The sequence below is a fragment of the Musca domestica genome, unplaced genomic scaffold, assembly GCF_030504385.1.
Source record: "Musca domestica strain aabys unplaced genomic scaffold, Musca_domestica.polishedcontigs.V.1.1 694, whole genome shotgun sequence".
Classification (NCBI taxonomy): Eukaryota; Metazoa; Arthropoda; class Insecta; order Diptera; family Muscidae; genus Musca; species Musca domestica.
Window position 1 is genome coordinate 59,356 of NW_026712381.1, and position 19,666 is coordinate 79,021.

Genomic DNA, 19,666 nt, shown 5'->3' on the forward strand with positions numbered 1-19,666 from the left:
ATCCTCGTATTTGTTTATTTGTAATATTGCTGAAGACACTATATACCTAAAATGCACGGATTCCGAGGAATCTTAATCTGAAAATTTAAAGAAGTGTGGGAGAGGGGGAAACTCTCCCCCTGTTATTTAGGTTACTTTACGATATAAACTTTCAAAACGCTAATACATGTATCTTATATTTTTAACTCTACTTTCATAATTTGCTGGATTTCCCTGTAATTATTGGAAACTTGAAATTTGTCGCACAGTGTCATTGTACCTGGTGGCGTATGAAGAGTGACATAACACATACGTTCCATGGTCCCAATTACTAACATTTTCATTATAGGTTGAATATTTTCCAATAATTTTTTTTATACTCTCCACCATAGCATGGAGGGTATATTAAGTTTGTCATTCCATTTGTAACACCTCGAAATATACATTTTAGACCCCACAAAGAGGGGAGTCCATCTATCCGTCTGTCCTTCTGTGGAAATCACTCTAGCTCCCGAACGAATTGAAGTCAATAGATAAAATCTTACTCAAATGTATATTATGTCTGCAGGACTTTTGGTATTGAAAATGGGCCATTGGGGGTCCACGTTTTGGTATAGCCCCCATATAACGATACCTCCCTATTTTCGGTATTTTGATGATTTTAGCGACATTATTCACCGGAGTTCTTTAAAATTAGGTATTTGATGTTCGTAATGGATGCTACAGCCTATGACAGGAGATTGTCTGTGCAGGTCCACGTCTTCATATTGCCCCCATATGAAGGTACCTCACGATATTCAGTATTTTGATGATTTTAGCGACATTATTCACCGATTTTTTTTAGGTTTCTCATTTGAATATTGTAATGGCTTATGACCAAAAGCTACCTATGCAGGTCCACGTCGTCGTTTAGACTCTAATATGATGGCTACATTTGGTATTTTTATGATTTTAAAAGAATTTTTAACGGATTTTATTTTAAAAAAAAAAAGCCAAATCCGTTCCAAATGGTGAAGGGTATCAAAGTTCGGCCCGGCCGAACTTACTGCTTTTTAACTTGTTTCAGTTAGATTGTAGATCCTTTCTTCCTTACGTCCCCCAAGAAAATACCCCTCACTCACACTCAACATTTACGAGAAGTTTTTATTTTCCCAAAAAAAGTATTTCGACAACAATTTCCATTTGGTATGTATGTATGTAGGTCTATACTATGTAGATAGCTAGGTAGGTAGGTACATGTAGGTAAATGTGCAGATATTCCCAAAAAAGTTTATCTACATGAGATAAATTCGTTATATAAATCAGATAATCTCAAGAATTACAAACAGCTAAGTTTTAATCAGCTAACCAAAAGAAATGGCGAACTTCTTCCTCATTCGATGGCCGGCAATGGGGTGGAGTTTTATCTGGGGCACCGGCCGAGGTCAGGGACATACGTAGATCACGCATAGCCTTCATGTTACGTTCTGTGGCCAAGGTCAGATCAATCATGGGACTGGGATAATGGACACCGATGAGACATTCCGCCTTTTCCTGCTCCTCCAGGGGCATGCGCCAGGGTTCATGGCTGGGAATGGAAAAAATTTTAATTTCTTTTAAATAATTTTTGAATTTTCTACTCACATAAACAGTTGCGGAACCTTGGCCAATTCGGGTACATATTGTTTGATGTAGGTGCCCAAAGGATCCAAGCGTTTGGCCAGGGCCACGGGACAGGTGACCAGCGATGAATCCAATAGACGTTCAAATGCCGATGAACTAACCCACATCCAATTTCCGGCACAAACCGACCAATCGGCATCCAGAAGATGTTTGAGGAAATATCTCAAACCATGTTCCCAATTCTGCCAAAGACCTCCGCGTGTCAAAAATGTGGCAACTGTATTTCGCAGCGTATGATGTAGCCAACCCTCAGCCAACAACTGACGCATGGCAGCATCAATTAATGGAAACCCCGTTTGACCCTCCGTCCAACGATTTAATTGCTCAATATTTGTGGGTGCCCAGGGTATGGTTAAACAGATGGCATTACCTTCCATGCGATCGTAATAGGGATTATTGACTGACATTGTATAGAAATACTCCCGCCATATAAGTTGGCCGGTAATATGGGCACCACCAAACATTTGCATGCCGAACCCCTCCGCCTGCAGTTGTACCGTTCGAAAGAGATCATGGACATCCCAATAGAATTTCCTAACCGATAGGCAGCCGAAGCGCAAATGAGCACTCATCGATTTCGGAGATTCGAGTATATTCGGACTAGCTTGATTGGGTAGATAGCGGCCACAGCGAAAAGCATTCTCTTCGACATTGAGACGTTCGCGCAAGTGTAGTAGAGCTTGGGTCTCACCACCAATCCATTTGGTTTTGGCCAAATAACTGAGTTTTTCGGGAAAAATGTTAAATTGTTCCGGCGTTGGAAACTGTGGAGGGGGGGGGGGGGGGGGGGGGTAGTTTTGAAATCAATTTTAAATGGGTTTTATTCTCTGCCCTACTTACCTCCAGAAATCCTCTTAGTTCCTTAATGAGATTCTCCTCGATTTGTATGAATTCCACATTTGTCCAGTCGGGATCATCAGCTGGTCTGGGTGGCAGACCAATAACCTGAACCGTGTGCTATCAAGAGATAGAAATTCAAAAGCTTTTCATATGCACCAGAAAAAGTCTGCGGAGTCAGATTTTCGTCATGGAATCTTTACTATAACTATTCGAACATTTTTAAAGATATTTTTCGATTTTTTTCGAACAATGAATTCCCCTTGCTCTTATACAATAAAGCAAGGCAATAACTTAAGTCGGTAAAAAAAATTTAGGCAATCAAAATGGCGCCCAACGGTTTTTAATTTAATGCATCAGTTGATTTACAATTTCACCAGAACTAATTAACACTACACGAATCACATCACTTACCAAAAACATTTGATATGTCAACGGTGGTATACCACCATTGGTATCAATAACCGTCTGTGGATCCCATAGTGTGTGCGAGATTTTCTCCACAGCTTCTATACCCAAATCATGACAAAGTGCCTTCACCGAATTATCTCTTTCATTCCAAATTGGTTCACAATCCTGTTCGAAACACAACTTGTGAATACGGAATTTTTCATGTAGGCTACGAAATATTTGCACTGGATTTCCTTGAAAGAGATAGAGGCGGCCACCATTGCCACCGCTAATGGCACGAAATTGATCATCGAGATCTTTGAGTGAGTCCAAGAGAAACTTGAAACGATTATAGCCAACACATTTGGTGCCTGTAAAAGAGAGAAAAAAAATAATTAAAATCACTTTGAAATACTTATGTAATGCTGTTGGGTGCAAATGGCGCCCAAGATGAAAAATAACAAAGAGAGTTATTTTCAGTGTGGAACTAAGGGGCATCAAAGTCCTTATGGAAAAAAATTACTTCTAAAGGGTGATTTTTTAATAGCTATAAGAAAATTTTCAAAAGAAAAAACAAATAAACATTCAATTCGAAAAAATGTATGAAATTTTGAATAACCTGTACCATTTGGAATAAACTTACAAAATTTTTATAAAACTTCGCTGAAAAATTATTTAAATACAGAATATTTGGTAGAACACGTATTTATCTGTCAATGTAAATGGTGCCTATTGTGAACTGCAAATACCAATATTAAGTTAATTCCGTTGAAAATGTGGATAAAAAACCGCAAAATATCGAATATCGGATGGTATGGTTAAATGGCGTCTAAGAAGACGTGGATTTGTATAGGAAATTTTCTGTCATAGGAAGTGCTGATCAATTATACACTCTGTGGGGCTTAAAATTCTTATTTCGAGGAGTTACAAACGGAATGACAAAATTTAAATGTAGTTGGGTATAAAAACAATCGGCCATGTATATACCGGGTGAGATGAAAAAACTGCAACCAACTTCAGACGGCTGTCATTTCTAAGCTACTCGTCCGACAACTTTTAAAATTATTCCTTCGCCAGCTCATTACATTGTTTACAAGTGTACAAAAGCATTTTGGTGAGATTTTCCAGAAAAAAGTTATTCGTGATGGAATTCAAGCGTGATAGTGTGATTTCTTTATATTTGGCTGAAAAACCACAAGTGGCTATCGATAGAGCACTCCAGCATTTAATTTTCACTCCAGCGAATTTGGTTTTCTCCGATGAGAAAACATTCGTTGTCCAGCAGTTTGTAAACAAACAAAATTATCGGATTTACTTGCTAAAGAGGTCAGCTGAAAATGTGCACCTTCGGTTGGCCACCAGAACTCAAGTCACGGCTATGGTGATAATGTGTGCCGTCGTAACAGGCGATGGTCGCTGTCCGCTCGTATTAATCGACCGTGACATCAGAATGAATGCCGAATATTATCACGAAAATATTCTGGAGGGTGTATTAAAGCCTTGCGCACACAAACATTTTGACCTTGGACATTCCAACAGGACTCAGCACTATTGCACTCAGCACGAGCCACCCAAGAGTCGTTACAAAAGGAGGTTCCTCGCTTCATTTCCAGCGCACAATATCCACCAAATCTCCGGATACCAATCCGTTGGACTATTGTGTCTGGAGTATTTTGGAAAGCAAGGTTGTCACTAAAAAAATACCAAAGTGTCGATCACCTAATGCAAGCGCTTCGCCGGGTATGGACCAAAATGCCGCAGAGCAACATTCGAGCAACGTGTGTCGATTTCATTGGCGGCTTGAAGGCCATAATTCGTGCCAAAGGGGACCAATTCGAACAAATCTAAACTAATTCTTAATTTTGATGCTATTTCCGACATTTTTTGCTTTCATTCAATAAAATTAAAAAAAAATGTTAAAATTATGGCGTTTGACTTTGTTGCAGTTTTTTATCTCACCCTGTATATTCCTGATCAGAATAAAATTATAAGGCAATTTAGCGATGTCCGTCAGTCTTTTGAAATCCCGATAGAGTGCACATTATTTAATCTAGAGCTTTGCAATTTAGCAGGCTGATTGATATTGGAAATGGGATATATTAATCTACGTTTGGGTATAGCTCTCATCTAACGATATCTGCAGATTTTCAGTATTTTGAAGGTTTCTGCCACAATGTACAACCAAATCAGCTGAAACTTTATATTTAGGGTTCTTGTTGGTTGGTGGTTCACTCCTTGCAAAAAAAGTTTGTTTCAGCTCCACTGATTGGTATAGCCCCCATAAAACGATACCTTCACATTTTCAGTATTTTGAAGGTTTCTGCCACAATGTCCAATCAAATTTTACGACACTTGACAATTGGGAATCTCAGTAGGTCTGTTCTCTCTTTGCAAACAATTTTCGATTTAGGTCCACTAATTAGTATAGCTCCCATATAGCAGTATCTCCGATTTTCGTTATTTTGGTAGCTTCTGTCACCACTTTCAACCAAATCAACTAAAACTTGACATTTGGGGATATTAACCATTATTTGCTCAATAAACCTGAAATCAGATTAAGGATATATGTATATGGGAGCTATATCCAAATCTTAGGCAATCTCAATAAAATTTGGTAAAGGTATTTCCGAGCTCTATAAGATATCTGATACCAATTAAGATTGTTGTCGAATGCATATTACGAATGTGAGGGTCTTAAACACCAAATCGGATGAAACATATATATGGGAGCTATAGCTATATCTGAACCGATTTTCACCTAATTTTATGTACTTGTTTCCAGACTGAATTCGATCGGATGAGCCAAATTTCAGGTCATATTGACCGATATTTGACATTTGGTGCACATTAACCCCACAATCGGTTGATGATATATATGGAAGCTATGTCTAAATTTCAGCCGATTCTCACCAATTTCAATAGGGCCAAACAAATATTGTTTGGAAAATTTCACCTCAATCGGATAGAAAATGCGATCTGCATTTTGTTCACAAAAATACATGGACAGAAAGACGGACGGACTGACATGCATAAAGTGATTCTATGAAGATCATCAAAAGTAACTATGGGTCTATCTTGCTTCCTTCTCCATGTTACAAACAAATGCACAAAGACATAATACCCTGACCACTATGAGGTGTAGCGTATGCAAATCTTGGCGATGAGATTATTTATGCAATAATGGATATATTGGAGATATATTTCCTGAATTTTAAAAACCTACCTATTTCTTCTCAGAAACAATATATAAGTTCGAGTACCTAGTCTCAACAAAATTCATATTTTTCCCTAATTATGGAGATTACCAAAAGTTCGAACCCGTCGTTAATAGATTTTTACTTGCTGATGGTCCTTTCAGCTGTTTTAGTTTTTATTACCATAGTATGGAGGGTATATTAAGTTTGTCATTCCGTTTGTAACACCTCGAAATATACGTTTTAGACGCCACAAAGTATATATAATCTTGATCAGCATAAAATTCTATGTCGATTTAGCGGTGTCCGTCCGTCTATCCGTCAGCTTCCGAACGAATTGAAGTAGATTGATAAAATTTTACTCAAATGTACATTATGTTTGCAGGACTTTTGGTATTAAAAATGGGCCATGTAGGTCCACGTTTTGGTATAGCCCACATAAAGCGGTACCTCCCGATATTGGGTATATTGATGATTTTAGAAACACTATTCACGGGAATAGTTTCAAATTTGATATTTGAAGTTCGCAATGGATACTACAGCCTAAGCCAGAAAATTGTCTGTGCAGGTCCACGTCTTCGTATAGCCCCTTATATAGCGGTACCTCCCGATATTCGGTATTTTGATCATTTTAGCTACATTAATACCGATTTTTTTTTTGAATATTGTAATGGCTTATGACAAATGTTACCTATGCAGGTCCACGACGTCGTATAGACCCTAATATAACGGCTACATTCGGTATTTTTAAGATTTTAACAGAATTTTTAATGGATTTTATTGTTTTTGAGAATTGCCAAAGTCGTTTCAAATGATGGAGGGTAGTCAAAGTTCGACCCATTAGCTTTAAAATGATACGAAAATTGTCCATATAGGTTTAGTAGGTCTAGTACCCGAACTTTTGGGTCAAATATCCGGGTCCGTCTCCAAAGAAAAAATACTTTCTCGGATCGGGGTGCAAATCCCTACCTCTGAAAAAATCCGAGAGTTTTTACTAAAATAGAGTTAAGCCTAGAAGCCTATTTATAGTGGAGAATATCAAAAGTTCCAACCCGCTGATCTGAGCTAATTTTTTTGCTTCTTTATATTTTATTCAGCTGTTTAAGTGACAATTTTCCCCATTTACCATATCTATATGGCGCTTTAAAAACACTTACGTATATTGACAACACTGTTCACACTCATAACTTGTCAAATGCTTCTCTCTCACACACTCACACACCATTCAACACCTACCCGCACTTTCGCCATCAAATATGAAGACCGGCAACAGTTTGATGCCTCTGTTTTTATCCGAAATAGCTTCTAGCAAAGCGGGATTATCGTGCAAACGCAGGCCATGGCGGAACCAATGGATATTCACAGACATGCCTGTGTTCCAGTAAATCAACCAATCAATAAAAACAATTACAAATTCTAATTAAGTTTAATGTTTTTAATTTTTGTTTGACTTCTTTGTTGTTTGTTGATAGGTATTTTGTTTGGGTTTCCACTTGCGAATAGTTGGAGAAAATAAAAGTAAGAACTATTTTTTTTCACTTCCACTTGTCGATTAGAACTTGAGACGATTTGCCGTTGTCCGACTGGCCGCGATAACTGACGCTTGGCAAATGCACTCTCAGTTCGACTGGAAACGTTTGGGTAAACTATTTAATGCTTTGCTTCTGTTTTGTTCTGTTCTCAACTAAACTACAACTGCACAAACAACAACAACAATGCCATAACTATTTGCAGTTGTTGTTGGTGTTACACGTATAGCTAGCGAAGGGTGTTTAAAGGGGAGAGGGAATTCCTAGTTTGCAAAAATGCATTTAGCCGGCATCAATTTGTTTGAGTTCATAGCTGTGTGTGTTTAGGCAGACAACCCCTTGACTTCCTACCCAAGCGTGTGGCCTCCTCCCCTGAAGGATTGAACAAAGCTTGTTTCGCATAGTTTGCCATTGTATCGAGCAGTGGAGAGTGGATAGTTTTCTATTGTTTCATTTACCACTTGTTGTGAGACGTCGGTTAGGGTTTCTGCTGTGCGGTGTCTGTTTCAGAGATTTTTTGATTGGAATTTCTGTAGGTTTTGAATATTGTAACAATTTGTTTTAATATATTTAAATAAACATGTGTGCATATAGGCATGTGGGAATATTGAAATGTTTGTTTTTGACGCCGGCTATTGATTGATATGTTTGATAGATTTTTGACGCATGTTCGGAAATATTTAGAAAAATCACTAGGGGGTATTGTTTGAGGCTCTTACTTTAAAATATTTGAAATACCCCTTACTGTCAGTTAGTGAAAAGGATATAATTACACTGTACAACAAACTAAACCTCAAAGTGGTGAAAAACTCAGTTTGGAATTGAAAATTCGTATTGCGGGTGTTAAAAAATTATAACGACCTATAGGCTATGAGATCTATACAGTCGGGTAATGTATGTCTGACTTGAGGTCACACGGCCCCCATAGTGGGATTTTTGAGGCAATAAATCATACTCATCAGGTAAACCTTCGAAATAATATTATCAAACTTAAATCGAGTTCCGAGACGGGCAATATCGGCCCACTACTTTTGGTACCTCCCCCACAAAAGATAAATATTTTCAAAAAAAAAAAAATAAATAAATAAATAAATAAATAAATAATAATTTACCTCATAAAAATGGAAAGGATCATTCGATTTTGTGCAAACTTTTCAAATTCCAATATTCAATAAGGGTTAAAATTTTTTGAATAATTATAACTATAAAAAAATGTCAAGTAAGAGTCCGATTGCCTTTAAACTTCGCACATCTCAACATTTCAAGCAACACCACATCTGGTGTGAAGACGGAATATACAAGGTGAAATGCAAAAACTGCAACTAACATCAGACTGCTATAATTTCTAAGCTACTCGTCCGACAGCTGTTAAAATTACTCCAGAGACTGCTCATTATATTGTCTACAAGCGTACAAAAGGATTTTGATGAGAATTTTCAGAAAAAAAGTTATTTGTGATGGAATTCAAGCGTGATCAAGTGTGATTTCTTTATATTTGGCTGGAAAACCACAAGTGCCTATCGTTAGAGCACTCCAGCTCTCGTATCATCGCTCGTTACCGATATACTGAATGCGTAGCCCGACGTCAAGGAAGTAGACGGAAGACAGAAGAAACAGCAACATCAGCAGAAATGGTTCGAAAAGTAAAGAAGCGACTTGATCGAAACCCTCCTCGTAGTGGCCGAAAAAATGCCTCGTGAGCTGAACATATCGCAATATTCCATTCGGCAAATATTGAAAAATGAGCTCGGGGTAAAGCCATTGAAATTCCAAGAAGTGCAAGAACTTACACTGCAACGGAAAGAAAATAGACTCAAAAGAGCTAAAGAGTTGCTTCGCTTGGCCGAAAGTGGTGAACTGCCGAATTTGGTTTTCTCCGATGAGAAAACATTCGACGGGAATGGGCCAAAATACTGCGAGCAACATTTGAGAAGCGTGTGACGGTTTTATTTGCCATTTGAAGGCCATAATTTGTGCCAAAGGTGACCAATTCGAACAAATCTTAACTAATTTTAAAATTTAAAGAGACTATAAAGGTCGAGAGGTGCTGGAGACTCTTTAGACTATGATTCTTATGACTACAATAGGCCCGTCAAAATTGGTAAGCACATTTGTAGCATTCTGCATTACTAGTAATGAAAACAGAGGGTATTCTCTGCATTTCCAGTAAGTTAAAAAAGAATGACTTAGTGTGAGCACACTAAATAGAGGGTAGGGGCGCACAGAGTAGCACGCCCAACTACAAAATTTATGGTAGCGGGTTCGAATCTTTGGGACACCAAAGAAGTGACAAATAAAAATCCGAACCGAAAACCGGACGGGCCGAACTTTGAATGTCCTCCACCATCTGGAACGAATTTGGCAATTTTCAAAAAAATAAAATCCCTTAAAATTCTGTTCAAATTTTAAAATACCGAATGTAGCCGTATATTAGGGTCTACACGACGACGTGGACATAGGCAACTTTTGTCATAAGCTATTACAATTTTTAAATGCGAAACTTGAAAAAAATATGTTTATAATGTAGCTAAAATATCGAATATAGGGAGGTACTATGGGTGTTATAAAACGTGAAATAATTCCGGTGTATAATGTCGCTAAAATCATCAAAATACCGAATATGGTGAGGTACCGTTATATGGGGGCTATATGAAGGCGTGGACCTGCACGGACAATTTTCTGTCATAGGCTGTAGCATCCATTTCGAACTTCAAATAGCAAATTTGAAACAATTCCGATGAATATTGTCGCTAAAATCATCAAAATACCGAAAAAAGGGAGGTACCATTATATGGCGGCTATACCGAAACGTGGACCTACATCACCCATTTTCAATACCAAAAGTCCTGCAGACATAATACACATTTGAGTACAATTTTATCATTCTACTTCAATTCGTTCGGAAGCTAGAGTGGTTTTCACACACGGACAGACGAATAGACGGACGGATATTGATAAATCATTAGACATAGAATTTTATGCCGATCAAGAATATATATATCATTGTGGGGTCTAAAATATATATTTTGAGGTGTTACAAACGGAATGACAAACTTAATATACCCTCCATACTATGGTGGAGGCCATTAAAAATTGTTTAACTTTCGAGATATGGAAATAGTTTTGAAAATGTGTACTGAATTGTACTATATTTGGTATTGAGTGAATCTATAGAGATGGAATTCCGAAACTTCATATTAAGGTATCTTTCTTGGTATCTGGTGTTGAGATATGGAGGTAGTTTTGGAAACATGTACTATAGTTGTACTAAATGGTACTATATTTGGCAACGGAGGAGCAGAAATCCTGAAATTTGATATTAACATTACTATTGGTATCTTAGGTTGAGATATGGAGATTGTTTTGAAAATGTGTAAAATAATAGTTCGAAAATTACTACATTTGGTGTTGGTGAAGGGATCTGTCGGTATGTGGGGTTAAAATATAGATTGGGGTTGGATATGTGTTGTAAAATAGTACAAAAAGTGTTAAGTGGTACAAAATTGGGTAGAAATCCCGGTTCTGGATATGCAGACTAAATGTTACTAAATTGCTATTAAGATCACTGTTGGTTTCTTGGGTTTGAATATGGAGACATTGAAATAGTTTTGGACAGACAGTTATATGGGATCCATTTTGTAATGGTTTTACTAATATCCTCGGTCAAATTCAAAATTAAAGATTTTTGAAAATTAAAATAATTTGAAGAGAACCATATGCTTTTTTTGGATTTTATGATCGTTCAGGTTATTCAAAATTTCGACCATCTCTATAACAGATATTGTGTTTTGTGGAAATATTGAGATGTGCCAAGTCTGAATGGAATCGGATGTTAATTTCGTGTTTTATGAATTTAAAATGGTGACCCTTTGTGGAGGTACCAGAAGGAGTGGACCTATACATCCTATCTTCACACCAGACCTTAGGTTAATAAAAATAAGTCGGATTATCCTTCCTCTTTCTCTGCAGTAAAATATTTTTTTTGAAAATTTCGTGGGGGAGGTACCAGAAGTGGTAGATTAATATTGCCCATATCCGAACTCGATCTAAGTATGACAATAATATTACAATGTACCAAGATTGGACTAATTCGAATACTCCCTTCGGCAGTTATCGTGCGCCCCAGCCAGACAGTCAAACAGACGGAACGGACGGACATCGCTTAATCGGCTCCAAATGTCCTGAAATGGATTTGGTTCAAAGAGACCTAGGCTCTAAAACCGTTATTTCGATGTCGCAAGTTTTGGTCGTATCAAATGATCTACACTCCCTCCAGCCACGTGGCTGGGGATATAATCATAGTAATAATGCAGAATGTGTGTAAAAATTGCGTACAGATTTTGGAGGAAGAGAGGAGAAGCGTAAGGTTTTGGTACAGAGACATTATTGGACATTTTTTCTTCGATAAAGGAGGAAGTAGTGGCCGTTACGTTACCAGGCCATGCTGAACAATTTTTTGTTCACAAAAATAAAGGAGGATTATTTTGGCCATATTTGCTTTCTAGGATACTGCATGACCAGCCAAGGCCGCTATTTAAATATTTGTACGCCTCGAAATATACATTTTAGACCTCACAAAGTATATATAACCTTGATCAGCATAAAATTCTATGTCGATTTAGCGATGTCCGTCCGTCTGTGGAAATCACTCTAGCTTCCGAACGAAATGAAGTAGGTTGATAAAATTGTACTCAAATGTGAATTATGTTTGCAGGACTTTTGGCATTGGGTAATGGGTCATGTAGGTCCACGTTTTGGTAAAGCCCCCATTTAATGGTATCTCCCTTTTTTTCGGTATTTTGGTGATTTAATCGACATTATTCACCGGAATTGTTTCAAATTTGGTATTTGAAGTTCGTAATGAATACTACAGCCTATGACAGAAAATTGGCTGTGTAGGTCCAGGTCTTCGTATAGCCCCCATATAACGGTACCTCCCAATATTCGGTATTTTGATGATTTTAGCGACATTATTCACCGGAAATGTTTCAAATTACGTATTTAAAGTTCGTAATGGAAACTACAGTCTGTGACAGAAAATTGTCTATGCAGGTCCAGGTCTTCGTATAGGCTCCATATATCAGTACCTGCCTATATTCGATATTTTGACGTTTTTAGGCACAATACTCTCCGAAATTGTTTGAGATGTCGTATTTGAAGTTCGTAATGGATGCTACAGCCTGTGACAGAAAATTGTCTTTGCAGGTCCAGGTCTTCATATAGCTCCGATGTAACGGTATTTTGATGATTTTAGCTACATTATTCACCGTTTATTTCAATTTTCGAATTTGAATATGTAGGTCCACGTCGTATAGACCCCAATATATGGCTATATTCGGTATTTTTAAGATTTTAACAGAATTTTTAACGGATTTTATTTTTTGAAAATTTCTAAATTCTTTGCAAATGGTGGAGGGTATTTAAAGTTCGGCCCGGCCGAACTTACTGCTTTCAACTTGTTTTTCTTTCATAATTTACCGGAAGGAATATTGAACAGTTTCTTTTTTATGGCATCTGTTAATCTTGTTTTCTAAGATTTAGAAATATTCAGTAATTTGTTCGACTTTCACTTATTCCTTACAGACATTTTGCGTGTTATATCCTAGACCACCCCCCATTACAGCCCAGTCGAACTTAACCCATTTATCACGTGTTTTATCGTAGACCTCACACACTACATAGGGTAGCATGTAATGCTTACCAGGTGTCTGAGTCTTCCCGATATTTATTTTTACGGTCCTATTATACCAGGAATCCCTTTATGATGTTACTTAACACGAGCGAAAACCGTCCATAGTAGTTCTCTTTATTACCTTTTCCATGTAACCTTAATCCAGGAACTAAATGAAAAGCAATCACATCTCATTCGCACTAAGACTCCTTTTCAATTTCCCTGCCATTTACACAAGGATACGCAATTTAACTGAAAACTTATCCCAACTACGCATACATGTACACCCTCACCCACACACACATCGTCATCCAAGTATATCAATAATATGGAGGGGTAACAGGATGTCGTACAAGTCAATTGCGATTTTATAACTTTTTCAAATCTTTGCCATTTGTCTCACCCATCGCCGCCCCACCCCACCCTCCGATTTTACTCAATCATCTTCAAATTGAAATTCTTTGACAAAATTCTTCTCTCAGCTGACGTTAAATGTGACATGACGGCAAACGATAACGACAGCAACAGCAACAACAACTCCAACACCAATAGTTTAGAAAGATTCAAGAAACTGAAATTTGTCGGTTTTGTTGTTCTTGTTATAGTTGTTGTAGTTATGACGCCAATTGACGTGCCAATCCAAGCTCCTCGAAAAGCAAAGAAATCTTCAGCCAGCAACGGGAAGTAAAAGAAACCTTAACAATGTCAATAACACATATAGACGAACTCACACACACACACGTCGCTCGCACTTCTAATACAAGTGAAGTGTTTAAGTGCAATCATAGTTTGTGTGTGGGGGTGGTAGGGTGTCAGGGAGTACATGTTGGGGACGGGAACTACAATTTGAAATCACGTGCAAAATATTTCCATTTAAATGATGTCTCAACACAGCGTCATCATCAACAGGACTTCAGGAGAATTGATTTGCAGACTTGTGAGTGTGTGTGTGAGTGGATATTAGTGTGTATGGGAGAAGGAATTCTTCGCACAGAGAGAAAGCCACACAGGACTATTACTACTTCTTTCATATAAAGGAAGGTCTTTGTGCATAGAAGAAGGACTTCTTCTTCCTCTCTTCTCCCATAGAGGAGAAGAAGAAGAAGGACTTCTTCTTCCTCTCTTCTCCCATAGAGGAGAAGAAGAAGAAGGACTTCTTCTTCCTCTCTTCTCCCATAGAGGAGAAGAAGAAGAAGGACTTCTTCTTCCTCTCTTCTCCCATAGAGGAGAAGAAGAAGAAGGACTTCTTCTTCCTCTCTTCTCCCATAGAGGAGAAGAAGAAGAAGGACTTCTTCTTCCTCTCTTCTCCCATAGAGGAGAAGAAGAAGAAGAAGGACTTCTTCTTCTCTCTTCCTCCCATAGAGGAGAAGAAGAGAAGGACTTCTTCTTCCTCTCTTCTCCCATAGAGGAGAAGAAGAAGAAGAAGGACTTCTTCTTCCTCTCTTCTCCCATAGAGGAGAAGAGAAGAAGGACTTCTTCTTCCTCTCTTCTCCCATAGAGGAGAAGAAGAAGAGGACTTCTTCTTCCTCTCTTCTCCCATAGAGGAGAAGAAGAAGAAGGACTTCTTCTTCCCTCTTCTCCCATAGAGGAGAAGAAGAAGAAGGACTTCTTCTTCCTCTCTTCTCCATAGAGGAGAGAAGAAGAAGGACTTCTTCTCCTCTCTTCCCCATAGAGGAGAAGAAGAAGAAGGACTTCTTCTTCCTCTCTTCTCCCATAGAGGAGAAGAAGAAGAAGGACTTCTTCTTCCTCTCTTCTCCCATAGAGGAGAAGAAGAGAAGGACTTCTACTTCCTCTCTTCTCCCATAGAGGAGAAGAAGAAGAAGGACTTCTTCTTCCTCTCTTCTCCCATAGAGGAGAAGAAGAAGAAGGACTTCTTCTCCTCTCTTCTCCCATAGAGGAGAAGAAGAAGAAGGACTTCTTCTTCCTCTCTTCTCCCATAGAGGAGAAGAAGAAGAAGGACTTCTTCTTCCTCTCTTCTCCCATAGAGGAGAAGAAGAAGAAGGACTTCTTCTTCCTCTCTTCTCCCATAGAGGAGAAGGAGAAGAAGGACTTCTTCTTCCTCTCTTCTCCCATAGAGGGAGAAGAAGAAGAAGGACTTCTGCTTCCTCTCTTTCCCATAGAGGAGAAGAAGAAGAATGACTTCTTCTTCCTCTCTCTTTCTCCCATAGGGACAGAAGAAGAAGGACTTCTTCTTCCTCTCTTCTCCCATAGAGGAGCGAAGAAGAAAGAGCTTCTTCTTCCCTCGCCTTCTCCCAGTAGAGGAGCAGGAGAAGGGACGTCTTCTTCCTCTCTCTCCCATAGAGGAGCAGAAGAGAGGACTTCTTCTTCCTCTCTTCTCCCATAGATGAGCAGAGAAAGAAAGGACTTCTTCTTCCTCTCTTCTCCCATAGAGGAGCAGAAGAAGAAGGACTTCTTCTTCCTCTCTTCTCCCATAGAGGAGCAGAAGAAGAAGGACTTCTTCTTCCTCTCTTCTCCCATAGAGGAGCAGAAGAAGAAGGACTTCTTCTTCCTCTCTTCTCCATAGAGGAGCAGAAGAAGAAGGACTTCTTCTTCCTCTCTTCTCCCATAGAGGAGCAGAAGAAGAAGGACTTCTTCTCCTCTCTTCTCCCATAGAGGAGGCAGAAGAAGAAGGACTTCTTCTTCCTCTCTTCTCCCATAGAGGAGCAGAAGAAGAAGGACTTCTTCTTCCTCTCTTCTCCCATAGAGGAGCAGAAGAAGAAGGACTTCTTCTTCCTCTCTTCTCCCATAGAGGAGCAGAAGAAGAAAGACTTCTTCATCCTCTCTTCTCCCATAGAGGAGCAGAAGAAGAAGGACTTCTTCTTCCTCTCTTCTACCATAGAGGAGAAGGAGAAGAAGAAGAAGGACTTCTTCTTCCTGTCTTCTCCTATAGAGGAGAAGGAGAAGAAGAAGAATGACTTCTTCTTCCTCTCTTCTCCCATGGAGGAGCAGAAGAAGAAGGACTTCTTCTTCCTCTCTTCTCCCATGGAGGAGCAGAAGAAGAAGGACTTCTTCTTCATCTATTATCCCATGGAGGAACAGAAGAAGAAGGACTTCTTCTTCCTCTCTTTTCCCATGGAGGAGCAGAAGAAGAAGGACTTCTCCTTCCTCTCTTCTCCCATGGAGGAGAAGAAGAAGAAGAAGGACTTCTTCTTCCTCTCTTCTCCCATAGAGGAGAAGAAGAAGAAGAAGGACTTCTTCTTCCTCTCTTCTCCCATAGAGGAGAAGAAGAAGGACTTCTTCTTCCTCTCTTCTCCCATAGAGGAGAAGAAGAAGGACTTCTTCTTCCTCTCTTCTCCCATAGAGGAGAAGAAGAAGAAGAAGGACTTCTTCTTCCTCTCTTCTCCCATAGAGGAGAGAAGAAGAGGACTTCTTCTTCTCTCTTCTCCCATAGAGGAGAAGAAGAAGAAGAAGGACTTCTTCTTCCTCTCTCTCCCATAGAGGAGAAGAAGAAGAAGAAGGACTTCTTCTTCCTCTCTTCTCCCATAGAGGAGAAGAAGAAGAAGAAGGAACTTCTTCTTCCTCTCTTCTCCCATAGAGGAGGAGGAGAAGAAGGACTTCTTCTTCCTCTCTTCCCCCATAGAGGAGAAGAAGAAGAAGGACTTCTTCTTCCTCTCTCCCCCATAGAGGAGAAGAAGAAGAAGGACTTCTTCTTCCTCTCTTCCCCCATAGGGGAGAAGAAGAAGGACTTCTTCTTACTCTCTTCTCCCATAGAGGAGAAGAAGGAGAAGGACTTCTTCTTCCTCTCTTCTCCCATAGAGGAGAAGAAGAAGAAGGATTTCTTCTTCCTCTCTTCCCCTCATAGAGGAGAAGAAGAAGAAGAAGGACTTCTTCTTCCTCTCTTCCCCCCATAGAGGAAAAGAAGAAGAAGAAGGACTTCTTCTTCCTCTCTTCCCCCCATAGAGGAAAGAAGAAGAAGAAGGACTTCTTCTTCCTCTCTTCCCCCCATAGAGGAGAAGAAGAAGAAGAAGGACTTCTTCTTCCTCTCTTCCCCCCATAGAGGAGAAGAAAAAGAAGGACTTCTTCTTCCTCTCTTCCCCCCATAGAGGAGAAGAAGAAGAAGAAGGACTTCTTCTTCCTCTCTTCTCCCATAGAGGAGAAGAAGAAGGACTTCTTCTTACTCTCTTCTCCCATAGAGGAGAAGAAGGAGAAGGACTTCTTCTTCCTCTCTTCTCCCATAGAGGAGAAGAAGAAGAAGGATTTCTTCTTCCTCTCTTCCCCCCAAAGAGGAGAAGAAGAAGAAGGACTTCTTCTTCCTCTCTTCCCCCCATAGAGGAGAAGGAGAAGAAGAAGGACTTCTTCTTCCTCTCTTCCCCCATAGGGGAGAAGAAGAAGAAGGACTTCTTCTTCCTCTCTTCCCCCATAGAGGAGAAGAAGAAGAAGGACTTCTTCTTCCTCTCTTCCCCCATAGAGGAGAAGAAGAAGAAGGACTTCTTCTTCCTCTCTTCCTCCATAGAGGAGAAGAAGAAGAAGGACTTCTTCTGACTCTCTTCTCCCATAGAGGAGAAGAAGGAGAAGGACTTCTTCTTCCTCTCTTCCTCCATAGAGGAGAAGAAGAAGAAGGACTTCTTCTTCCTCTCTTCTCTCATAGAGGAGAAGAAGAAGAAGAAGGACTTCTTCTTCCTCTCTTCCCCCCAAAGAGGAGAAGAAGAAGAAGAAGGACTTCTTCTTCCTCTCTTCCCCCCATAGAGGAGAAGAAGAAGAAGGACTTCTTCTTCCTCTCTTCCCCCCATAGAGGAGAAGGAGAAGAAGAAGAAGAAGGACTTCTTCTTCCTCTCTTCCCCCATAGGGGAGAAGAAGAAGAAGGACTTCTTCTTCCTCTCTTCCCCCATAGAGGAGAAGAAGAAGAAGGACTTCTTCTTCCTCTCTTCCCCCATAGAGGAGAAGAAGAAGAAGGACTTCTTCTTCCTCTCTTCCCCCATAGAGGAGAAGAAGAAGAAGGACTTCTTCTGACTCTCTTCTCCCATAGAGGAGAAGAAGGAGAAGGACTTCTTCTTCCTCTCTTCTCCCATAGAGGAGAAGAAGAAGAAGGACTTCTTCTTCCCCACTTCTCCCATAGAGGAGAAGAAGAAGAAGGACTTCTTCTTCCCCACTTCTCCCATAGAGGAGAAGAAGAAGAAGGACTTCTTCTTCCCCACTTCTCCCATAGAGGAGAAGAAGAAGAAGGACTTCTTCTTCCCCAATTCTCCCATAGAGGAGAAGAAGAAGGACTTCTTCTTCCTCACTTCTCCCATAGAGGAGAAGAAGAAGAAGGACTTCTTATTCCTCACTTCTCCCATAGAGGAGAAGAAGAAGAAGGACTTCTTCTTCCTCGTCTCTTCTCCCATAGAGGATAAGAAGAAAAAGGACTTCTTCTTCCTCGTCTCTTCTCCCATAGAGGATAAGAAGGACTTTTTCTTCCTCGTCTCTTCTCCCATAGAGGAGAAGAAGAGGAAGAGCTTCTTCCTCGTCTCTTCTCCCATAGAGGAGAGGAAGAAGAAGGACTTTTTCCTCTCTTCTCCATCCTATTACTCACACTTCTCATTTATTGTTGTTAAGTTTTGTTTTTTTGTTCTTGTTTTCTAAATTTCTACTTCTCAAAGGGGGCGTATGGTTGCTCGAATGGAGAGGCGATGAAAACTTTTCTGCTCAACTTAAAACGTGAGGTTTCATAAACATTTATGAGTTTCGCAGCAGCAGCAGCTCTGAAGAACATAGTTTGAAGTTCATTACCAAAGGATTACACGTTTATAAAAGGACCACGTAACAAGCTATTGCGCATTTCAATGCAGGCGTGTTTTCAACATTTTCATTACAATGCCAGTGAAGATGAATCTCTTTGAAGGATGTGTGTTCGCAGAGGAGAACTGCGAAAGGGGAGTTGTTAAATATTTCTAATGCTTGTTTGTTGTTGATGTGTGTGTGTTTTTTGTTTGTTTCAATCTAAAGTGTGTTTTGCGTAGTTTCCTAAGTGGAGGGGGTGTTATCTGAAAATGGTTTGGGGGATGTGTAGTGTTAGAAAAAAATGGGAGTCATGTAAGAGCTTAGATGAGGTTATTATGACATTTATTTACATCCATTCATAAATCTGTTGGGGAATTATCTTAATCATAGATATTAACTTGAGATGTGATCATAGAACGAAAGTATTGGGAAATTGAGGAGTTTTTAAGCGAGGATGTCTAAGGACGAACAGAACATGCAAGAGGCTGTTAATGTGCTTTATGGGTCTTCCACATGAGTTATGTGGTTGGAAAGTGAGGAAATTTAGATTTTGGATTATTATGGAAGCCATTTACTAGGGATTTTACCAAGCAAGATAAAGCATGTCTCGAGACCACATGGGGATAGTATCTTGAAATTGAAATATTCAATGCAGGAGGGTGTTTTAAATATTTATTCCCAATTTTATGCGAATAATTGTTAAT

At 39.4% G+C, this 19,666-nt stretch overlaps 1 protein-coding gene across 1 annotated transcript; it reads right to left on the reverse strand.

Annotated features, from left to right (window-relative positions):
- Positions 1-1,096: 1,096 nt before the first annotated feature.
- Positions 1,097-7,683, reverse strand: LOC131806015 (cryptochrome-1-like). The gene is made up of 5 exons (XM_059129876.1): positions 7,299-7,683; positions 2,893-3,239; positions 2,482-2,598; positions 1,603-2,405; positions 1,097-1,546 (listed from the first exon to the last, which is right to left on the reverse strand). Exons 1-5 carry the CDS (start codon positions 7,429-7,431, stop codon positions 1,315-1,317), a joined length of 1,632 nt encoding a protein of 543 aa, XP_058985859.1. The 5' UTR covers positions 7,432-7,683; the 3' UTR covers positions 1,097-1,314.
- Between the last annotated feature and the right edge of the window lie 11,983 nt (positions 7,684-19,666).